The sequence below is a fragment of the Hesperophylax consimilis genome, chromosome 6 (assembly GCF_061612785.1).
Source record: "Hesperophylax consimilis isolate HC1 chromosome 6, BYU_Hcon_1.0, whole genome shotgun sequence".
Classification (NCBI taxonomy): Eukaryota; Metazoa; Arthropoda; class Insecta; order Trichoptera; family Limnephilidae; genus Hesperophylax; species Hesperophylax consimilis.
The window spans coordinates 34,512,111-34,531,343 of NC_142841.1; the positions used below are offsets into that span (position 1 = coordinate 34,512,111).

At 34.5% G+C, this 19,233-nt stretch overlaps 1 protein-coding gene across 13 annotated transcripts in view; it reads right to left on the reverse strand.

The window, feature by feature from the left end:
- tmod (tropomodulin) overlaps positions 1-19,233 on the reverse strand; it is a 181,321-nt gene that overhangs the window by 24,811 nt on the left and 137,277 nt on the right. For 10 of the 13 annotated variants that reach the window (XR_016302280.1, XR_016302287.1, XR_016302286.1 and 7 more), the window contains exons 2-3: positions 5,597-5,749; positions 3,092-3,259 (exon numbers count right to left, since the gene is read on the reverse strand). Coding sequence is in view for 5 of the 13 variants with exons in the window: in XM_089632614.1 (XP_089488740.1) it covers positions 3,092-3,259; positions 5,597-5,749 (321 nt within the window). In the remaining 8 variants the exon portion in view is untranslated. The other 3 variants (XR_016302282.1, XR_016302285.1, XR_016302283.1) reach the window with 3 other exon arrangements.

Genomic DNA, 19,233 nt, shown 5'->3' on the forward strand with positions numbered 1-19,233 from the left:
ACATTGTAGTGGTTGTTTTTTACAGGAGAATATTGCATAATATCAACATTAAACTGAAGATAACTCTATATGGGTGGGCTCATTGCCAGGTGGCAATATGTATTCTTACAAGAAGATATATAATACTAGCGGACAATGCTTCGCTATTTCTAATATCTTTCTCGGGCGTCTCCAACTTTTTCCACCATTCACTACTGTATACCACAATGTTACTGTTAAAAAAACTACATTAAATTGACTTTAATTCGAATCTGTGTCTCATTCCGGTGCAGGGATATTGCGTCCCTGACTTATTCTACCATTCAAACGACTTTCTAAACACTCCAGGTACTAATAAGAACAAACTTCAAATTTTTCAGAAATATGGGTTGACTACTTTTCGAGTTTTGCGAGCACAAACATAAGCAGGCTGAATTTTTATATATAAAAACTAGCTGACGTTTACCCGGCTTTGCTGGGGGTTATCCTTAAGAGGTAGACATATACCGTGGCAGACTTTTCTGTAGGCCTTTTTAAGATATACAATTTAGCAGTACATTATTTTGATGTATCTCAGAAGGTTTAGCCAGCGTTAACAATGTAAGCTCCGGAAAATATTTTTTTTAACGACTTGATTACAAAACATTGATTTTTCTCTACTTTCCTTCTGGAAGAAATTCTCTAACTGATAGTGAAAACCCTTTGCATAGTTTAGAAGAACTAAGCACACAAATAGACAAATGCGGATAGAGACTTTATTTTATACTATTTAAAGATTATAATGTACTTCATCTCATATCTCATTTCGTCAGAAAACTTATACATACATATATGTATTACATTTTGCCGGAATTGAATTTATTCTTATGCCAAAATTCTAAGAAGAACAATGACTTGCATTGGAGTGCAGTTGCAGTGTCATCTTCATTGTTATGCACTGCAACTCAATAATAATTACAATACAATATGAAATGCATACTGCCAGTAAAAGATGGAGTCTCATCAAGAATGTGGTGACAAAATGCGAATCATGCTAGGTATCTCCTCGCAAGATACAAAGACAAGTGGATTAGAATCAGATTAGACTAAGGTGGCCGACATTACGGACACATTCTCCACATTAAAGCGGTACTATAATAGTATGTATTTAGAAATTTACCATCATTGGAAAACAACAGAGAACACAGGTCGCCTGCAGATGAGATGGGCTAACGACTTGAAAAGAACTGCAGGCTTCATATGCAAAATTAGAGACACTTGAGAAAGGTCTGTGTCCAAAACTTGCACCAAAAGACTTCCGAAGAAAAAAATAAAATGAAAGATTGGATTCGTACAAGGCTGATGTAAACTATGATTGGAATTTTTGTTATTATGTTCACACTAAACCAAAACAGCTTGCACTATGCAAATAGCTTTGGGTCATTGACTCCGGCAATGGTGGTCCTAAGCAGTGGCGGCCGCTGGCCTAAAAAGGTGGTGGTTCACTGACAATCCAAAATAAAAACAATATGACAAAAATATGTAAATGTAAAGTAGATGAATTGTGCTTTTTCAACTTCTCTGATAGATGCGTTAAATCATTAATCCCACTCAACCTCCAAGTTGCATCTCCACCAAACACAAGACACGAAAAACAAAAAAAAACGATTGACTATGTCACAACCACACAACCAAAAAGCTTTATCATAAAGTTTTTTTTTTTGTCAAACACTCGAGTAAAAGCTCTTGATTTAGATTTACACTCTTGCTTAATCACGAGCACTGGGCGAGGTGGACCGGAATTTTTTAATTAATAATTTATTTTCAAGCAAACTGTTATTATTTCTTATATATTCGACACTGATTACACTCATTTTTATTTCTTATGAACTTACAAATTAAAAGTATTAAGTTCAGTATTTAGCTTGATCAAATTACTCGATAAATCAATACCAAAACAATCACAATAATTACGTCACGGCTCGCGATAACGACGTTAGCTGATCTGTGATCCATATTGTCCACTATCGATGAAGTTCGAAGTTCGACGAACTTCGGATGTTTTCGTGTAACCTCGGGTCAAGGTCCATCAATCGGTAATCTTCGGCAATCATCGGGTTATGTCGGCGGCGTGTGACACACGAAAATCAGTGAATTCCTGGTACAAATGGCTAGATTGACGAGCTTGCAGTGTTTTAAAAAATACATACAAAAACGTATTTTCGTTCGTTTGCAAATCTGTGCACACGGCCGATATGCGAGCGCCGCGCAGCGGCCTTACTTTATACTTGGAGAGATAAAAATCGCTCTCCTTGAAAATATTCATTGCATTGTATTGGTAAGTAATATTTTTAAATGATTTTTATAGATTTTATAGTCTTCAGTAAGATATTATAAATTAATTTTAGCCATTACAATTTAGATAGTGCTGCACACGAACGCACTATGCGACCAGCCGCCACTGGTCCTAAGGTGGAAAAATATTCAGAATCAGGTGAAATAACAGACTCTTTACGATAAGGGACAAATTCCCGCTTATACTAGTCCCAGCGAGAGGTCGTACATGATGTCATTGATGACATACACATGAGCTCTTGCTAGGATTAGTACAATACCGGCAGCCTGTTGTGATTTACGCAAAAGAAAAACATCAGAATTTAAAAATTTTATTACAAGTTTTATATTATTTTGTGAAGTTCAGGCACAAATATTGAAATGTTTTCCGACCGTAAGATAAAGAACTTAATCTTCCACATCATACATTAAAACCATATCCGAAAAAGGGTTCTTAGGTAGGAGATTTTACACTTTTTATATAATAGAAAGTTTTTTTTTCTAGGCTTATAAAAAGGCTCACCAGAAAAATGCTCGATTGTAGCAAGGCCAAGAAGTGTTCTAATAACAGTATTTAAATAAAGCATCATGTTTCTAGGCGATTAAAATTACAAACCAAAAACATGTGATTTTGCATTAATTTGCATTGCAAAGCCGTATTCTCTGCAAATAAACATACCTTTCACTACAATCTACACGTTTGCCTTGATGATGGACATTGTGAGACTGTCTGAAAGGATGGGTAAAGTAGAAGCACAACACGGTATAATACAATCACGATCATAAATAATTTGTTTACCTTTTTCCCTCGGATGATGCCAGCCACAAATGGTTTGAGTTCTGGTCTGTCGGGAGTTTCGAGGGCCTGTTTGTTGATGTGTTCAATGAGCTTTTTTCTATTCAGTGGTCCCGTGGGGTCCTTTTCACAGTCATAACTATTCCTCTGTGAGGGGGGTAAAAACGAATCCTGCAACACACATAGAAATATGCAAAATATTATAATGTCATCTTAGTTATCTTACTATCCAAGCATAATAATATCTGCAAGCAAATAAAGGAGGGGGAGAGGTAGAGGGAGTTGGTCCATTTGATAGATTTCCTTATTTTAACGGATTGCAATTTTTAGAGTACAGGCGTCAGGGGGAAATGCCATCCTTGTTCTACAGGTATTTTAATAGAAGATGCTCCGAGTAACTAGCGTCATTGTTTCCTTTGGCGCAACCAACATTTGTATACCGTTGACATTTTTGTCACATGAACGGGTCATTTCTACAGCTTGGCTATGGAACGATTTGCCAGCCTGTGTTTCCTTCTTGTTCACTCCTACCTCTCCTCAAAAAGACCTTCCACACAGCATCCCCAAAAATTATTATTTTCAGTGGAGTTAATGTTAAAAAAAGATAAGTATACAAAAGTCGTCTTTTGGTCCCTTGTATAACTTATAACTTCTCAATCTTAACTTAACTACTATAATTACTTGAAAAATTATGTTTTTGTAAATTGTTCTGTCTTACCAGATACTGTGTTTATATATTTATAAAAATATGTAGGTATGTAATCTACTAGAAGTAGTTTCCTCAGAATAGCTAGTTAAGTATATTCAGAGAAATGATTTTTTGAAAATAAATATAATATCACAGCTGGCGAACACAGGGTTTCAAAAGAGTTTGAAAGTATTGTCGAAAAAAAATACAATTTTCAATAACACTGTACAAGTTCAGGTAAAATTTTACTATTTCGCCTCATTCTATGCATAACTTATTGAAATACTTTGCTTCAACTTATATACTACAAAACACAACTATTTATGTCGAGCGAGATAGAAAAACATGCATTTAACCTGTTGAAGGCTGGAGCATAAAACCGAAAAATATTAGTGGAACCTAAAGTTTTATTAGCCCAAATGATGCTGATTTTGTTTTTCATACATTTTTCGAAGCATTAAGGTCAAAATAGCATCACAAATTATTGTAATAAGAATCATATTAGAATGCTCGTTTCTTCTCCAGAGACTCATCGGCGTCCCACTAGTTAAATTCATATTTGGTGAAAATTTTAGCGTTATTTGCCATTAGAATTAACACCATGTCAAATCTCTTTAGTGTGATGTGTATGATTGGCAGTATTGTCTAATGTCATTTGTAAAAAAAGGCATCAAAATACAAAAAGGTATCAACAGAAAATGGCAAATTACATCATTTCGCTTCTCCCTCGAAGTTACTAGTTGTTTCTTATTGCAATTTAATCGAAACAAAATGTTATTTCAATAATGCTTATTAAGAATGAGGTGGAGAACTATAATTTTACTCAAGTTTTGATAAAAGTAACGTAAATTTAAGGCGATGTGACAAATACACAAATGTTTGATAAGCACTGAAGAATAGCAAATAAAGGATTGTATATTTATATAATATAAATAAATGAAAATGTAAATGTTCATTTGTTAAAAATCTGAAATCTCCTCTTCGGCTGTATTGGTTACATGTTTAATCCTTAGGTATAAAAGGCACTAATGTAAGTGGGCATTCGCCGTTTGACTCTGAAATGTGAACATCTATCATAAATCTAAATGTTAGTTTGTTCAAAATCTTAAGTCTCTGAAATTTCTCACTGATTTAAAAAAAGTTTAATTAAATTATAAAAGCAAAACGCGCTATTATTTCTCTATCTGCACAGACAGATTGAGCAACAGCAACGCGTGGCGGGGTAAAGCTAGTATTATAATATACAGTTACAGGAAAGCAATAAATACTATCATTTCACAAGGAAAAAAATCTGAAACAATTTTAATTGTTTTTTTTTATAAATGCTGTAAAGGTTTTTTGACTGATAATAATATTTTATTTTGGCTGGTATGGCTTTATTACTTTCCTATGACAATGTAATAATATTTTTCTTGTCGTACATCAATTGAAAAACCCAAGAAGCATGTTTTAAATTAAAATAAATTTAAAAAAATCATCACATCATATTGTGTAAGTGTGATATGGCTAATGGACAAACACATATGATGACTCATACATTGCAAGTACTTTATGACCAGCTATTGATTATGTTGAGACTTTCCAAGATTGGGGAATTGAAAGCGTGTTGTACCAATTGCAATCGCTTTGTGTACTAATATTCTTGATGTAGACAGGACTGTTGACAGCATTATAGGAATAACAAAGCCGATATTCGTGATATTATAACCTAGTGCAGAGATATTTTGCAATTTCTAACACACGTTATGTTATGAAGGTAATTGGGTTCTAGTGTTTAGTGTTAGATTCGACGTCAAGGACAGAATAATTGTACAACTTACATCTGGGTCAACTTCTTTCGCCAACATATTTATTTCTTCTGTTGTGAGTTGTGACAGGAGCTCGTCCACATCGACCTCATCGTAAGCCGAGAGGTCTTTGCCGTATAACTTGGCCGGGGTCGTCATGGTCGTGGTGGTTGTTGTCGAAGACGTCTGCGAAAATCAAACGAAAACAAATCAATGCACAATAGTCCAAAGCCGCGGCTCTCAAATCTTCCGCGATAGGCGATAGTCCCCCCTTTCACTTTTGACAGACACTCCTCCCAAATCTCGCCTGACACACTGAACTAAACCACTTCACAACAGACTAACCAGCGCAAGATAAAAAAAAGCAAAACATTAGAGAGTTGACAGAAAGGAGAGCACATTTTTCTTACATTTTATGATAAACTATCTAACTGGCGAAATACAAATAAAAGCACTCGATACAAATACTAAAAGCCAACACCCAGCACTCTGACAAGTTTGTATGAAAAGTGCACAAATGACAGGTAATGTGAATTTTATGGCTAACGTATCTGCACTCACTTTAATGTATGAAATAAATGCTAATGCACACCTAAAAAGTCGATGATGTAATGAACTTCTCGTCACTGAAAATAATTGGTGATATTGGATAAATAAGGACCACTTTACACACACACACCCACTACTGACAAACAACAAGAACGAACGTTCCCGACCGGCGGTTGACAAACGTGAAGTTAGCTACTTTCCAGTTTCAATGGCGCTCGCAATGAGACAGAGAGAGACAAAAGGTGTTTGTGCGCTTTGCGTTGATTACAGATATAATAAAGTTCAATAAAAATATTGATTTCGATAAAAATCATTTTATTTTTCCTCGTATGAGTATCTAGGTAGGTACGTGATAATGTGATGTACAAATATTATTATCTACATAAGTTTAGATTTCAGCTAAATACAGTACGAAATTTTAATATTGTTTCTTATAAATCGCTATCTCGTTTATTGTTCGGCCTTAGACAATTTTAATAGATTATTTTGACATTTTAGGTACGCAAAATTGAAAAGATTACTTTGATTTTATGTATTTTGTAATACTAAAAATTAAGCATTGCAATAATATTTATGTTGGCATGGCGATGTTTTCTGTGTAGGTACCCTATATATGCGTCATGATTTCAAATACGAAATTCGTGTGAACCCCTGGACGTTAGGCAAAATTCGTAACACTATTGAAAAATACTTTTTTTTTTACCGTAGAAAGCGTAGGCAAAATAAAAATCAAGTACCCAGGCCCGGCCCTACGCGGGCGCAATTGGAGCAGTAAGCCGAATTACCTAACACTTAATAATCGCCCTTTAGATTATTTTCCATAAAAACGGCGCTACACAAAAATACAAATATTATAGATTACAGTGATCACCTACCGATGGTGTCCATTGATTATGACAAAGGGCGCCAAAATTTTACTCGCACCAGGCGTAGTTTAGCACAGGGCCGGCCCTGCAAGTTTATAAAGATATTCGTAAGAATATATCCCAGATTACTGGGCTATTGCAATGAAGAAACACTAATTTTCACCAAGCGTAGTTTAGCACAGGGCCGCCCCTCTAAGTTTATAAAGATATTCGTAAGAATATATCCCAGATTACTGGGCTATTGCAATGAAGAAACACTAATTTTCGCCATTGATTGTGAATCTATCTATTTATATAAAGAAGAGATTTGATTTGTATACAAATCTACAGTTTTATTACGATATTGATGAAATTTTGCACTCTTGACCTTCAAAACAAAAGGAAGGTCTCTATCTACATTAGATTTCGATAACCCACCTCCTTTTCCCTTTTCTACCCCTTAGAGTAGAACTTTGTACCTACTTTATGAATTTTGCACATCGATTCAAAATAAGAGATAAATTAGTGTCTACATCTGATTTAGAGAACCTCCGCGTAAAGCCCGAGTAACGCCCGGGACTTCAGAAAACAGAAAACTCTGGCGTCGTGAAATTTGCATAGCATTTTCTTTTCGGAATTTCAAAACATCATTTTTATCGTTAGCTATGGAGCGTTAATATTTTCAAATAACTGTACAAAAATATGAAAATATATATTTTTCTATATTTGTTCAGGAAAAGCGTAGCAAAAAAAGTAATTTAATTATATAAATAATAAGAAAGTTTTCGATTAGATAAGTTTTAGGTAATGTACCAATGCGTAATAGACGTTGAAAAAATATATATTACGAAGACATACAGAAGTAGTTAAGAAAGTGTGACGTTCTTGTAAACATAATCCTGTCTTTCTCTATAAACGGTCAGATATTTCTACCAGTTACAAGTTTTAAACCGTAAGATCATTATTGTTGAGTAGGTACAACAGCTTGTCACGGATAACTTTACAGGCGGCCAGACGATGAATTAAACAGATACAGAACATGAATAGAACGTTCACAGAACTTGATAATTAACTTTGATATTTGAAGAATTGTTCAAATTCAAAAACAACCCGTCCTTAGTAATGTGTTTTTTTTTCTTTTTTATTTGGTACAATATTTTTTACATTTCAAAGTTTTCCAGTAATGTTGGCTTCACTGGGTGACTTGCCCGGGCTGAGGCCTTCATTTTTTAATTTGAAAATATAATCTACATAATACATTTAAAGAGAAAATAATACATTTAAAATATAATCTTGTGTGTTTGTGAGTGATGTGTGTTTATATTAGTTTTGTGTGTTACGTGTAGGTTTTATTTTTATTTTATGCTATGACATTTTGGTAAAATTGTCTTTTTTGTTCTTTAATCCATTTTGTAATTTTGTGTGTGAATTTATTTTTAGTTTCCTCAATTTTAATTTCAAGTTTTACACTGTTGAAAGCTTTTATACCATGGTATCGGTAGTGTCTTTGTCCAAAGCTTGAATTTACTGTCGGAGTTTTTATGTTTTCTTTGTACGCTTGTCTAACTGGTCTGTTCGCTCAGAACAGCATCCATTGCCCTGGTTTTCTCAACGGCTGAATACTGTGCTCCAGTATGGGCTAGAAGCGCCCACACTTCCATGGTAGACGTTCAGCTTAATGCCACAATGCGAACCATCAGCGGGACTTTAAAATCTACTCCTCTCCCTTGGCTCCCCGTACTTGCAAACATAACCCCGCCAAACATCAGGCGAGAAATTGCAACACTGAGGGAATACAAGAAGGCGCTGCAAAAAAGCGCAATACCTCTACACGAAGATGTCGTCTCCCACCCGGCATGCCGCTTGAAGTCCCGAAAGCCCTTCTGGGCCGAAGGAGAGAGGCTCCTCCGACTACCTCTCACCCCAGAAGATAGGTGGAAACTTGTGTGGCAAACGGCCAACGTGGGAAATGCCCATCTCATACAGGACCCCACCGAGAGACAGCCTGGGTTCTCACTGCCTCGCAAAACCTGGTCCGCCATCAATAGGTTAAGGTGCTCCCATAGCCGCTGTGCCCACATGATGCACAGATGGGGCCTTAAAGAGTCGGCGATGTGTGAATGTGGTGCGGTGCAGACTACCGAACATGTGGTCAACGAATGCCCGCTCCATTCATTCCCCGGCGGGATTGATGAGGTCCACATGGCGACGCCTGAGGCCCTAAAATGGCTCGCAGATCTAGATGTCCCCCTCTGACCCCCCACCATACGAAAGAAGAAGAAGAACTGGTCTGTTAGTGTTATTTTGTTTATGTTGAAATTTTTTTTGTCAAATATGTAGTTTAGTAGTGTTTTAACGTATAATTGGCGTATATCTAGTACGTCACAGCTGTTGAATATTTGGCCTGTATCAGTCAGTCTATGTTTTTTTAATATTATCTTTAAGATCGTTTTCTGTGCGGTTTCTATGTAATTGATAGTCGAGTTTGTTGCTCCTCCCCAAGCAATATTTCCATATTCTATTATTGATTGGAAAAGTGCAAAATATATTGTGTTCAATTGTTTTATTTTATATATGTTTAAAACGGAACCTTTAAAATAACGAACGCGTAGAATTCCCATCCTGGCGGCGCGACTTCAAATCACTGCATGCTAAGTCCTCCATCATTTCACAAGTAACATTTTCCACTTAATGTAAAAATGTTAAATACGTTATGACTTAAGGAACTTATATCCCACCGGGGCCTGCTCTGTGGAGATATTAATATTGAAAAATAAAATAAAATCGGTTCCTGCCCCCCCCCCTCTCCCATTACACCAACCCATTGTTGATATAAATGGGAAATACTATGAAAATTTAAAAATATATTGTTTCAGTAGATATAAGGATTGGTTGTTGCTTCCTGCTTTAAGGAAGATAATCAATAATTTCCTATAAACACAGTTTAGTACAATTTTAAATTATTTATTTGGTTATTGATTTAAATTGAATTATAAAAAATCTGTTTTTTTTTCATATGAATACCGCACAAGAGTCCCAACTGCTCCCCACTATCCGGACCTAGTGAGACTATGGCATTCCCAATTGGGGTGTGTTGTGTGTTGTGAACCGGGTATCTCATCAAAATTACAGTTCAACACACCTAAAAAAGTGATATAAAGTCATGAAAAGTAATGAAACATAAACTAAGTTAAATAGGTTATATAGGTTACTATTTAACCTAGTTTTTGTTTCATCGCTTTTAATGACTCTATATCACTTTTTAAAGCTGTTTTTAATTGTCATTTTGATGAAATATCATGGAACCGTTGTAGAGGAAGGCAAGAAGATGAGTAGGAAGAAGGTTGGGAAGCACCTGGCTATCCAAATCTGATCACCAAACACGGCATATAGCCATTCCAATCAACGTTTCGATTCTGAATGGTGATCTTTCAACAGGAGGACACAGAGAGTTTAAATACTGTGCATATGGCATAATACCACCCTGGAATTTTCCAAATAATATGCACAATTCACACACGCGGACATTCGAGCTGCGAGGATCTCATATAGCAATGATGGTATGTCTAGGAAAATTTACCTGGATCAAGAGAAAAAGCACAAAATCCATAGAAATTGTTAATTTTTAGCTTTGTAGTCGAAATTCTCGAGCCAATCTGGGGAAATTTTGAAATACTCTGGTAAATTTCTGGAACCCGAACCAAGCCGATCTGTCCGTCGCAAGAATACACGGGCGGATCTGTCCGCCTAGCAGATCCGTGTGTGAATTCTGCGTACAAAGGGATTTATTTTCACTGGTATCCCCAATGGTCCCCGTGGTAGAAGGGTAACGCTCTCGACTAGCAATCCGGAGATCGCGGGTTCAAATTCCGAAATGCGCAAGGAAATTTTAATCAATTCGTATTTTATTATAATTAATTAATTTTAAAAAAAATAACATATACAGGATTTTCCAATAAGAGGTGTTATTTTGATATTCAATCGTAAAAGATCAATGGCTTCGTTGCTTGTGTGGCACGTAGCGCCGTCTTGTTGAAAGTAAACGTTGTCCAGATCAATACCATCCAATTCCGGCCATAAAAAATCATTAATCATCTCTCAATAGCGCAATCCATTCACCGTAACTGTTGCTCCAGCCTCATTTTCGAAAAGTAAGGTCCAATCACTACGCCGGACCATAAACCGCACCAAACAGTCAGACGTTGAGGATAAAAAGGCTTTTCAATAATAACTCTTGGGTTTTCCGAGCCCCAGATGCGACAATTTTGCTTGTTGACGAAGCCACCGAGGTGGAAATGGGCCTCATCACTCAAGATGATTTGCATTTGATTCACTCAAGTGAATTTCAATGCGTTGTTAAAGCGTGTATCGTTCCATTTTTATTAATGGCGTAGTTTCTACTTGTCAAATGTTAAAAAATGACAGCTTTAAAAGTAACATATACCGAAATAGCGGGCTATTCAAAATAACACCTCTTATTGGAAAATCCTGTAGTATATTTGTGACACGTTCCTCAGTGGAAGATACTATCGGTATCGCTCTGGTGATGAGCACCATTCATCAGTAGAACAGTAGCTTTAAAAGGCTGCAGCCGTGTTTAGTGACCAGATCTGGATAGCCAGGTACTTCCCACATTCATCTTCCCCTTCTCCATCCCCTCCATATTCTCCAGCCTCACAAAATACCCCAATTATTGTGGATGCCTCACTAGCTTCAGACTGTTGGGATCAGTTTGGACGCTTGTACGGTATTCATGCTTAAAATCTATGATGGCGATGTCATCGACTGCATTTTATCCTTGTCAAGCTGTATATACCTAACAATAAGATGACTACATAATATTATAATATACAGGTAATAAAACTACGCTAGACCAGGCCATTGTGATTCCGTTTTGTTGCTTATGAATATTCAGAAACTAGCTGCTTTATAACGTAACGTTATTTCTTATATCGCTGTTTATATTCATTGCATCACGGAGCAGTGCACTACGATTCGATTAAAATACAATATTAGCGCGAAACGTGTTGAAAATAAACTCGCAAAATTAAAATTAAAATATTTATGTAGTATAAACTTGTACGTCACTTTTGTTTTCGGTAATGATTAAATGCAAATCTTGAGAGCGGAAATAAATCCACTTTCCTACATCCGATCGAGCTGAAACTCGACAGATAAACTCGTTGTTGATGACAATATATTCTATCAACTTTTGGTCGCAATCACATACACATACGTGGACATATACGCATTTCTCTGAAATCGGATGACATTACAGCATTTGATACATGAAATAAATATCGATCAGAGCACGATACGATATAACATGAGACTATGGCATCCTAAATTGGGGTATGTTGTGCGGCTGAAGGTAGTGGGGAGGAGAAGGAGATGGGGAAGAGGAATGTGGAGAAGTACCTGGCTATTCAAATCTGGTCATCGAATACGCCTAAAGCCATTTCAAGGTGTTCCTACACCAGGGCGATACTGAGAGTATCTTCCACAATATTATTAACCACTCAAATTTCTTACATTTTCTTACTTAGGAGAATAGAATACAGAAAACGTCGTTTATAAAACATATATAAAATTCATTCATTCTTTGAGGTTTTGGTATTATAAATCCATATACGCAATTAAAAATATTAGGATTTTCAACTCAAACGAAGAAATAGTGTTTAATGTCGCTTACCGATGTTTTGAATCGTTAAACTGTACTTACTACTTTATACGAAACTAAAAAACATTTTTAACAGACAAAGGTATTGCAAAAGTTACTCTCACTTCACTTTTTTTGTTTAAGGCGTGTAATATTTTGTAATATTTTGTGTCGTGTAATATTTTGAATCGAGCCGCTATAAATAACACACCTTACGTAGATGGCGATAAGGCTTAAATTCCCACTTCACACCATCCACCTGTTTTGATTTATGCAAGACAAAAACATGGCCAAAAAGTTCCTTTTATTTTATTTTGTGGATGTTCAGGCATAAATATTTATATGTTTTTAGATCATTTTCTAAATAACTTTATTTGCCACATTATACAATAAAACCATAACCGAAAATGGGTTCGTAAGTAGGAGATTTTGAACTTTAAAGCAGTTTTCATAGGCATTATTTTTTTCTGGGCTTATAAAAAGACTTATCTAAAAAATACTCAATTGTTTCAAAGGCCAGGATGTATTCGACTCGCAGTATTTAATTAAAACATCTGAAACAGTTCTAAGCCACCAAATTTTCAAACCAAAAACACATGATTTTAAATTACTAGGTAGTACATCGCCTTACCTAATGTAAAAGTTTTTTTTAATTTGCAAAACTTGACAAATAGGTATATTTTAAATGTCAGCATCAACATTTATGATTCAAATAATTATTCTTAATTTTTCAATTGATAGAAAGCGCGATATTCACTTTTTCTAACACTATTTAAATCATATTTCTCACCGTAATACAAAATGAGATAGCATAACTTTTATGAGACCGTTCCAGAATAGGGGATATTTCTCCCAAAAAGGCTAAGAATCTCCAAAAATTGCACCAGGGGTTAAGCCGCATTTCGAATTTCTAACGATTAATAACGGTGACCGGAAAAATCATCAAAATGATAATTCATCACATCTTTAAACATTTATACAAAGTCATGGAAAGTGATGAAACAAAAGCTTTATTAACTGGGTTAAGTAGGTTAGGTTAGGTTAGGTTAGCTTTAATTTTTTTTTCATCGTTTCTAATGACTTTATATCACTTTTTAAAGGTGTGTTGAATTGTCACTGCGGTGAGTTATCATGGAACCATTAATAACATATTTCTCTTTAATACTTAACTAACTTAAGTTTTTGAGTTCATAAAAAAGTTAAAAGTTAGTTTTGAAGATAATATCTATAAATTTGTAAAGCCGATACGATAATTTTATAAAATTCCCTCAATAGAAAAACATCGTAAAGTAAGCTCCGAAAATTATTAAAAACAAGTTTTGTTCTGTTATTTATTATATTATAGATGTGAAAAAATCAATGTATCTTTAAATGCCACTTAAGCATATGTCGATAGATTTTTGCTCTATTTCAAACGTGTCGTGTTTTATTAAATATTTTCACCATTTTCGCTTAATTATTATCGTTTTTTAATATCATTTACATATCCCCCTTTCAAACCATATTTGAACGCATACTACGGAGCCTTGTGCGTGCACGCTATGACGTGAACAACATAAAGTTAGGTATTTTTGTTATCGGACAGCCTAGAACGCGGAACACAATTTCTCTCACGGAAGAAAATGAAATAAATTATAAACATTGTATTTCATGTTCTCACATGGTTCTGATGTAACATTATTACCTACTTGAAGTGTGTGTGCACGATGTTCCAAAAACACGTATCTTATACTAAATTTATACAATAAACTCTCTCCCGAGGTAAGAAAATACGAAATGTCGAAAAATTACTTATAACCCGACCCGAGAACCCGATATCGGAATGCACTGAATGGCTATTACAACTAAACTCAACATTCTGGTCTAGCGAGGAATGAATTCAAGGAAAACAATTCAATGGCGGCTTCAATACACATATTAAACGATGTTGTATTTACAATTACCAGACAAAATATAGGGTTTTTCAATAAGAGGTGTTATTTTGAATAGCCCGCTATTTCGGTAGATGTTACTTTTGAAGCTGTCATTTTTTGACATTTGACAAGTAGAAACTACGATATTAATAAAAATGAAACAATACATCCTTCAACAACGCATTAAAATTCACTTGAGTGAATCAAATGCAAATCTTCTTGAGTGATGAGGCCCATTTCCACCTCGGTGGCTTCGTCAACAAGCAAAATTGTCGCATCTGGGGCTCGGAAAACCCAAGAGTTATTGTTGAAAAGCCTCTCTATCTTCAACGTGTGACTGTTTGGTGCGGTTTATGGTACAGCAGAGTCATTGGACCTTACTTTTTCTAAAATGAGGCTGGAGCAACAGTTACGGCGAATGGATCGCTATCGAGAGATGATTAATGATTTTTTATGGCCGGAATTGGATGGTATTGATCTGAACAACGTTTAATTTCAACAAAACGGCGCTACATGCCACACAAGCAACGAGACCATTTATCTTTTACGATTGAATATCAAAATAACACCTCTTATTGGAAAATAAACGCGCGTATTTTCTTAATTGCAACAACATTTGTATATGGTTGGGTTTTGTCTTCGAGACCCATCTTCACTTCTTTCTCTCCTCAAAAAGACCTTCCACAATTCATTCCAAAAAATTACATAGGCCATGAGGGAAATTTCTTCCCGATTGCCTCCTCTGTGGAGTTAATGTGAAAAAGGTAGGTAAAGTCATATTTTAAAAGTTATTATTATTATTATTTCATACTTTGATTGTCGCATGTGACATGTGACTTGCGTCAAATAGAAAATGTCAGGGGAAATAGACAAACGACAGTCGTGGTTTCTTGCTATAATCGTGACAGCATTATTACGTTAAATTATATTATCACATCATGGCACGCAGCGAAATAGGGGACAAGCGGCTAACCACCGCGTAGCACATAGCATCACGTGTCTCTTGCCTACGTGAAGTTGGCAACTCACAATAATCTTAGAACAAAACATAATATTGTGTTTCTCTGTGCCGCCATAATATTATATTATTCTTTGTAGTGGTTAAGTCGTGTGCATTGTCACAATTCCACTGCGCAGAAACGGGAGGTCTGTTTAATAGATTCCCCTATCTCAACAAGCGGGTATGCTGTGCTTGTTCTTTCCGGTATTACAATGGAAGATGTTCCTAGGAGCTAGCGTCGTTGATCCCTTAGGCACCGGTGCATAGTCGGGAGTTGACATTTGTCGCACGAGAACGGGTCGCTTCTACGACTTCTTCTTGAGTTAGCGCCAAACCTTTGTCGGGTGAGAACAGGTCATTTCTACGACTCGTTATTAAGTTAAACAGCACGGATGTGGAACGCTTTGACGGCCTTAGTGTTTCCTCCCTCTACAACATATGGCATAGGCCATGAGAGAAATTATTTTCCCCAGTGCCTCCTGTGTGGAGTTAATGTAAAAAAATAGAAAATTATAAACATACTTTTTGAACGTGAAGTCTACAATTTACATAACTACTAGTATAATAGTAAGGTGGTAAGAACCTCTACTCCATTCTTACAAATTATGTAATAGTGGTTAAAAAGGAGTTCTCAGTTGCAAAGTAATGCAATGTGTGATAAAAACCTGATGCACATTTTGAAACATAGATTTTCAGTATCTATCTAAAAGTCGTATTATTTCTGGGTAAGGTTACAGCAATTCTAGGTTGGTACCTGATAAATTTTATTTAAAAAGTTATTCAACTTTGTTCCAAATTTAAAAGTGAGTTTCCCGCTCATTTGTCATACGCTAGATGCTGACACTCTCCTGTCAAAATGTTAAATAAAAATTAATGGATAACATATTAATATTATTTCCAACTGTAAAGTCTGCAGAAAAATAGACGTACTAGATTCTGACTTGAAATAATCTCACCAGAATAAATTATATTAATACTAAAAATAGTCGTAATAGTGAAGCTTCATTGCATCCTTCAATTTCAGTTAAAACCATTTATATTTTCTAATGTTACCTCATCCTAGCATTATGTTTAAATAAGACTATTTTAGTTGGGGGGTTTGAGTCGCACAAGTACAAAATAGGTTTTTAGGGTTTAGTTTGGGTTATTTTAATAATTTATGCGTATTTCCTAACCTAAAAACTTAACCTTGAAAAAATGGAAATTTAATGCATCTTTTACCATTTCCCACCACATAAATAGTTAATTCTTGTACTAATTAAGTTGAAACCAAGTGTTATTTATATATTGTGTGCGTACTAAGCGTGCAGCGGAATTCGACAAGTTTATCAAATCCTTTACCAAGAGCTAGTTCAATTCGTTGGCGTAGAAATACTTGAAATAATATAAATATTTCACCATGAATTAATTTACACTCTTTTGTTGTGCCATTATAATTTTTTTTAACTCTAACAAAATTATAACCTAAAACTTTCAGTAACAAATAAAAAACATTGGCAAAAGCTCTTCTTAAAATTGTATTTTCTTAGCAGCTTTATTGACCACTGAAAAGATATTTCTTTTGAACTCTCTAAATTCTGTATATCTTTCTTAATGTATCCATGAAATATTTGTAATTAAATAACAAAAAAATTATGTGGACTAGTTTTGCTCTCGCGAATATAATTGAAATCCGCCAAATTACTACTAACATTTTTCCAAAGAAATAATTCGTAATAATAGTTTCTTTTTCAATAATTTTACTGCCGAATCCCTTTTTGTGTCGTCATTTTAATTGAATGAAAAAAACATACATTGTTTATGTCACTTTAACAGTCAATTAAATATTATTAATAACCAAATTTTTATTTTAAATAGCCATCTCTTAAATTTATTTTCACATTAATATCTGCATTCATTTTTTTTGTTATTTAGACATCTTGGTTGCTTCTTGATTCTGTTGTTTTCATTTTTAATTTATATAAGTTGTTTATAGAAATGCAATAGTTATTTCATAATAATTTTTGTAATAGTAACTAATTAAGCACCGCTTATTGTGATGTGTTTGTCTACGTACGCAATTATTTGTCTATGGTTATTTGTATATTCATACGTACTAATTTTCAGTATGCGTTGTATCCTGATGAAGCAACCATTGGTTTTGAAACATGTTTGTATTTTTTTAAAATTGTGGTTTAAAGTTTGTTATTTTAATTCATATCACCTAATAATAGCTTTATCAAAATATTATTAATTCTGTGCTACACTTTTTGATGATTCTTTGCCTTACACCTCTTTCCTACATTATTTAAATAACATTTAGTTTCACGATAGTAAAATAAATTATGTTAAGCAAGTAGGCTTTAACTCGTATTAAGTTAGCAACTGTGTTGTTTGGAGGTGTTAGAAAGCAAGATTACCATAAAACTAGCCAGTTACCGATAACTGGAATATTATTGATCGCTTTATCGAATGCAGGCGCCTCATTAAATATTAACTAGCTTATTATATCGTGTGTAGAAATCAGCCACGCCACCGTTTAACGGGAATAAAAAAATAATATACCTAAATAAATCTCAAAACATTAATCAAAACGTCTGATTACGAAACACTTACTTAATAATTATTATTTAATTATTTATTTATTTATGCCATTGGGGCTTTCACTTAAACAAGAAGAAATAAATTAAATTACTTAGTGCATTCAAATTTATAAATAAATAGTAATATTTTTATTCTCAGCCACATTATTGGCAGTATGGCAACAATCTTTAAATAGTATAAAATCAATGTCGCTGTCCGCGTCTGTCTGTTTGTGCGCTTAGTTCTTCCAAACTACGCAAAGGATTTTGATAGGGTTCTCACTATAATTTAGAGAATTTGTTCCAAAAGGATTATGTATATTATAAAAGCACATTATATTTATAGAAAGTCGAGAAAAGTCGAACAACGCCAGGTACAAGTCAGTTGGTAGAATATAAAAATAAGACATGATCAGAATGAATCAACGTAATTAATTACACATCTGCCCTGATAATAGCCACTGTAATTCTTTCCGAAACGCTGTACGAAACGACATACTACCCCAAAAATAAACCACTAATTTATTTATAAAACTAACTGGTACAGAAACATTGAACGATTTATTTCCATTGTTCGAACGATGGATAGGTGCGTAGAGATTTCAACGAAAAGTGTTTGAACAGTTGTACAAACAATCTGGAGAAAATCTAAAGTAATGATTTATTAAATTTTCAGGAAAATATTGACTTTCTCAGATTATCTTCAAAGCAACCATTCAATTGAAAATTGTTAAAATTATGTAAGATGGCTCATGGGAAGATGCATGTGATAAAATGCTCCTAAAATATACAGTGCATTGAAAACCGATATAAAGTCAAATAATTCTATATCAATTTTTTACTATTCGTGTTCAATGTTGGGAGCTTTCTTTAAAGAATATACGAGTTCCTAACACTGTTTAAAAAAAGTTTTCATTCCATCGTTCCATCATTTAATTTTTTTTATATCACTAAATTCAAATGTGACAATGTGACCGTAAATAGGTATATTTCTTGATGAGTACGTACCATAGATTTCTAGAGATGTACGAACCATGATTAATATTTCTAGATAAGTGTGTACCATGATTGACCTGTGTTAAGGGAAAAAAAATTGGTATAAAAGTATTTTAATCTTATTTAATATTTAGATTTTCATTTCTA